We start from the raw sequence: 5,421 nt of genomic DNA on the forward strand, positions 1-5,421 counted from the left end.
AAAATAATTTAAAATTTTAAATGGTTTGAAAAACTCTGAAATTTATATAATTTAAAACAATTTGAATTCTATAAAAGATGCTAGTCATGCATAACACACTATAAGTTTGCCTATGTTCTATAATATATATTGTATAAAATTTAATGAACTTTACTCAACATGGTGTTATCATCTGGGTTTTTCCCACGATTATCAAGTTTTTATTTTAATGAAAAATTAATCATATGATTTTTATCAAAGAAAATTATATTTGACATTAACCAAGTTGTAGAATGTATGCAGTTCTGCATAAGTATTTTGTCATACGTAAAAAAGTTTTTGGAGGGATCGATCATAAATAATAAAAAAAAAAAAATCCCTATAAATAAGTACCACCAACCAAACTAGTATGCATACTACTTAATGTGTAATATGTTTACTATATAGTGAAATATACTAATCATTATTTGCAGAAAAAATCAGATAAGTTCGAACTTATTTGGTTCTTGCACCAAAAAAAAAGAAAACCAGATAAGAATAAAAAATATAATACTAATGGCGGATTTATCTGGTGTTTGCAATTTGCACAGAGTTGTAGACAATTTTCTAAAACCGATACCTAGCTAAAAATTTAAATCCTATATCCAAAATTAAAATCAACACCATGATTCCTATAACCGATATTTAAAAACTAAAATCAAAATCAAAAATATTAAAAACCGGTATCCAAAATTAAAATCGAAATCATAATTTCCCAAAACCGATATCTAAAATTTAAAATCAAAATCGAAAAAATGAAAAACCGGTATCCAAAATCGAAACCAAAACCGAAATTTCGTAATACCGGTATTGAAAAATTGAAAACGATATCGAAAAATTTAGAAACCGGTATCCAAAATCGAAACCGAAATCGAAATTTTGTAATACCGGTATTGAAAAATTGAAAACGAAATCGAAAAATTTAGAAACCGGTATCCAAAATCGAAACCGAAATCGAAATTTCGTAATACCGGTATTGAAAAATTGAAAACGAAATCGAAAAATTTAGAAACCGGTATGCAAAATCGAAATCGAAATCGAAATTTTTTCAATCGGTTTCAAGCCCTGGTTTTAGGGATTCCCACTTTACCGTCCACTGTACGGACACTTACCAATGCTTCAACCGCTATCGAAAACCAAACTTTCGGTGCAGGTGTGACAAAAATAATTTTGAAATGATTTATTCAAACACGCGTATAAGCTTTATATTAATTAATAAATTAAATATAATATGTAATCAAGTTAATTAGTAAACATCTTAACAGTATAGAAATAAGACGTTGCCAACATAAATACTTAGTAACATAGTAACTTAGTAAGTCCTATACAATTTACATTGTTACAAGTGAAGCTCAGCTGTGTACGGCAGCCATTTTGTCAGTTGGAAAAACATTTCATATATTATACAAAATGTATTAGGAATAATAATTTTTCAATGTCTTTATAAATTACTTATACAAAATATATATATATTTTTTTTAAACATATTGTTTAGAAATAACAATATACGATACAAAATAAATCATAATATCATCTTATTTGTCATATGATATTTTATACAATTGCAATAACTATAAATAGGTACTATATTATCAAATATTTATTATCTATAAACTATTATTTTACAATTATGGCAAATTGGTAACAATTATATCATTACAAAAGTATTAACATAATTCTCATGTTCAGTACAGTCAATGGAGTTCTCAAAATATGAGATACCTGGTCCAATGCCAATTAATTGTAAAATGTTTTAAAATTTAAAAATTATATAAAAATATATACGTGTAAAATTTTTTAAAATGTGTTTAGAATGAAGTTTGTGGGCTTTAAAATGATTTTTATCGTCGCATTGTCCTTAATGGGATCGGTTGTTAATTCGGAAGAAACTATCGATTTCAAATTACCTACTAATTTCAAACCCGTCAGCTATGAACTGAACGTGGTTACGCACTTGGAGGATAAATTCATGTTTGAAGGAGTAGTTTGTATTCGCGTGAGTACGAAACATACTACATCGAGTTTATTATCTTACTCACAATAACTAATAGTTATGTTGTAATTTAAAAAGGCAAAACGTCTTGAAATTTATGACATTTTATAATAACGTCACATAATATATAATTAATATATTTAGATGACATGCGTAGGAGCTACCGATACTATTGTGTTGCATTCGGCCAGTTTGAACATAGATACCAAAAGTGTTGTTGTGGCCAACTGTGGTGAAAATGTCATCCAAGTAAGCAGTGTGTCTTTTGATCCAGATAAAGAACTTATGCACGTCAAGTCAACCGTAAACTTTAAGCCCTGTGACGAATACGTGCTGACTATACCATTTACCGGAAACCTCACCGACGATTTAGTAGGTTACTATAGAAGTAGCTACGTAGACAAGGAAAGCAATCAAACGAGGTGCGTTATTATAACAATTTTAATACAATGCACAGCACAAGTCATAAAAAAATATAAAAAAATATTTTTGTTATTTCGTTTCTTTCTATTGTTGTGTACGTCTACACGACAAATTAAATAAAGTACGCTTGGCGAAATAAACAACTATAATATATTTTATTTTAAACAACGTAAAACAATTTATTCGGAAGTTCGGACAGATATTCTGCTGGAATACAACTGACTTCCCTTCGGGACGAGGGGATAAGCCCCCGTTACTCTGCGGGTGGTAAGGTGTACTATCTGGTAATCAATGTCCTTCAGATGATATATGACGTCTTAATATACGATTTTCTGATCCACGAGAGAATACATTTATATTATATTAAGCTCACTCCCAGAGTCTAAGAGTAGCTTCGATTTATTACTAATAGTCTGTTCAATGTAACAGGTTAAATGATCTCGATCTAATTCTGCTTGGAAGTAGAGGATTTGTCGTTGCCGGTGTTTTTTAACTCGCTCATCGGGCGCCCACCGCTGGCAATCGGTTGCTGTTGGTTTTCCTGCTGGTTGTCTTCCTTTTTGTAGCTAACATAATTCCTTTTACGGCAGTATTTCAGCAGATGTACTGGCTTTTTACAGTAGTGACATTCAATGTTTCTAATTGGTGCCGTTGTGGAAGAAGGTTTTGGGTTTGTCATTGTCGGCAATCCTTTGCCATATGACCAATTTTACTACAGTGGAAAGAAGTGGGATTCTTCATGGGTTAGTGTGGCGTTTCATATAACTTCATTTGTCGCTTCTTGTGAGTTTCTGACCAGTTTTTCCTCCCTTGCTGCTTGTACGGTATTGTCTAACGTTAATGGATTCCTTGCCTTGATGAAGTTCTTTAGAGGTTTGGTCCCTCTATGAATCCCTCTTGGTTTCTTTACTTCTTGATACTTGTTCCTTACTTGTACCCACTCGTCTATTGCTCTATGATAATTGTTTAGAGTTGCTCAATCCTATTTGTATACTTAGTTACATCTTCTAGAATTTTCAGCCTTGTTGAATACAACTCTGAGAATAGATAAGTGATCGTCCTCTGCGGTTCCAATGCAGATTTCAACGCTTCCTTTAGTTGAATCCAATGTTTTATTTCCTTAAACTTTACAGCCTGACGGGCTTTCCCTGTCAGTCTAACTTGGATTTATTGGAGAAGTCGATCCTGTACATTGTCGTGTGCGCATGCTAGCGCAAACTCGCATTTTTCCAAGATTATCTCTAATTCCTCCTGCTTGTCTCCACTGAACGACCCTTGCATGTGTTTTAGAGCAGCCTCCAATCCGATTGTCTCTCCTCTTGGTACGTATGAATAACGTACACCTGATTGATCTGGATTTTCTTCAGTTACTTGAAAATTTGACATCGCTTGAGTGTCTGTATTCGATGGTCCTTCAGAATTTACTACGAGGCTTTGTTGGTTATTCCCAGTAATACCAGTTGTTTGAACTGCTTCCTAAATACCTGGATTCATGGTTTGGTTGCTAGAGTTTAGAGGAGGGGAGGGTATATTATTATTTAAAATATTTTCTTTAGTGGAATTGTCTATGGAATGTATTGTCTGATCTATACTCCTAAGCGTTTCGTGTACGTTGATTAATATTTGTTCGTTATTGGTTAACGTATTGAAAAACTGTTCGTCGAATATAATGTCTAATAAACACATCCAAATTTGAGATTGGTAAATTGAAATTGGGTTTATAACACTCTAAAACTGTAAAAACGTAATATATTGTCGCAGATGGTTAGCTATAACATATTTCGAGCCATTGACCGCACGAAGAGCTTTTCCCTGTTTTGACGAGCCTGAGTATAAAGCAACCTTCAAGATAAGATTGAGTCATAAAAAAGGATTGACTTCGATAAGTAACATGAAATGTATGAACCAAATAAACTGGTAAGTCTAATTGATACAGGATAATAAAGTGAAAGAATAAACCGTTTATCGTAAAAGTAAAATTATAATATTTAATTAAATAATTTTGTACGATATTATAATATAGAAATTGGTCATTCAATGTTATAGCCCTTCGAATTCAGATTATGTTGTCGACGAATTCGAAGAATCTCCACCGATGTCTACATATTTAGTAGTATACATGGTGTCAGATTTCGTATACACTGAAGCAAATAGTGAAAATGACCAAGTGAAGTACCGTGTTATATGCAAAAAAGACTTAGCCTATCAAACAGAATTTGCCATTAACTTGGGACCGAAGGTCCTGAAATACTACGAGGATTATTTCGATGAAAAATTCCCGCTGCACAAACAAGACATGGCGACCATACCCGATTTTCTTTCAGGTTCTATGGAGAATTGGGGTCTCGCCACATTTCTGTATGTAAAATAAAAATTCGTTAACACCAGTAGAATATAATACTATAATATTGAATTGAATCGTATTTTACAGTTATCAATATAGTATGATATTATATTATTATATATAATATAATTATTATTCATTATACTAAAATGTATGGTGTCTGTAAATCGAATTTCTAGTTTTAATTTAGGATACATCTCCACGAATATAGTTTACATTTCTATTCGACTGTAGCCTAAAGGATTCTTAAATAAATATTTTCAGCGTACGGTTATTATGTATACAGAATATTGGGACTAAAATAATATATTAATACTGCAGTACACATGGGTTTGTTTTGTACCAAGTACTTGGAACGACTGCCTACGAGCACCACGTATCTCTATATTAAATATTCAGTGTAAAATGAGGACTATTCATGGTCAATCACATAAAATTGTGATTTGGTAAATATCTTATATATTATTATCCTGTCTCGTAACGCCACCGCTGACGGTTAACATACAGTGTGTTCAACGATTAAGATATGCATAAAAAATTTAATAATACATCTATTTTTCTGTGTATGCGCAGTATAACAATTTTTTTTGAATCGTAACACATAATTTTAGATTCTGAACGGAGCGATGAATGTATTTATTTT

General features: G+C 31.9%; 1 protein-coding gene across 1 annotated transcript in view; it reads left to right on the forward strand.

Moving 5' to 3' along the window:
- The first annotated feature begins 1,830 nt into the window (after positions 1 to 1,830).
- LOC100570553 (aminopeptidase N) overlaps positions 1,831 to 5,421 on the forward strand; it is a 36,090-nt gene continuing 32,499 nt past the window's right edge. Inside the window, exons 1-4 of the mRNA XM_029490828.1 lie at positions 1,831 to 2,014; positions 2,156 to 2,433; positions 4,196 to 4,351; positions 4,481 to 4,792. Coding sequence (XP_029346688.1) covers positions 1,832 to 2,014; positions 2,156 to 2,433; positions 4,196 to 4,351; positions 4,481 to 4,792 — 929 coding nt within the window. The 5' untranslated portion in view covers position 1,831. The remainder of the gene's footprint in view (positions 2,015 to 2,155; positions 2,434 to 4,195; positions 4,352 to 4,480; positions 4,793 to 5,421) is intronic.

This window comes from Acyrthosiphon pisum, chromosome A2 (assembly GCF_005508785.2).
Source record: "Acyrthosiphon pisum isolate AL4f chromosome A2, pea_aphid_22Mar2018_4r6ur, whole genome shotgun sequence".
Lineage (NCBI taxonomy): Eukaryota > Metazoa > Arthropoda > Insecta > Hemiptera > Aphididae > Acyrthosiphon > Acyrthosiphon pisum.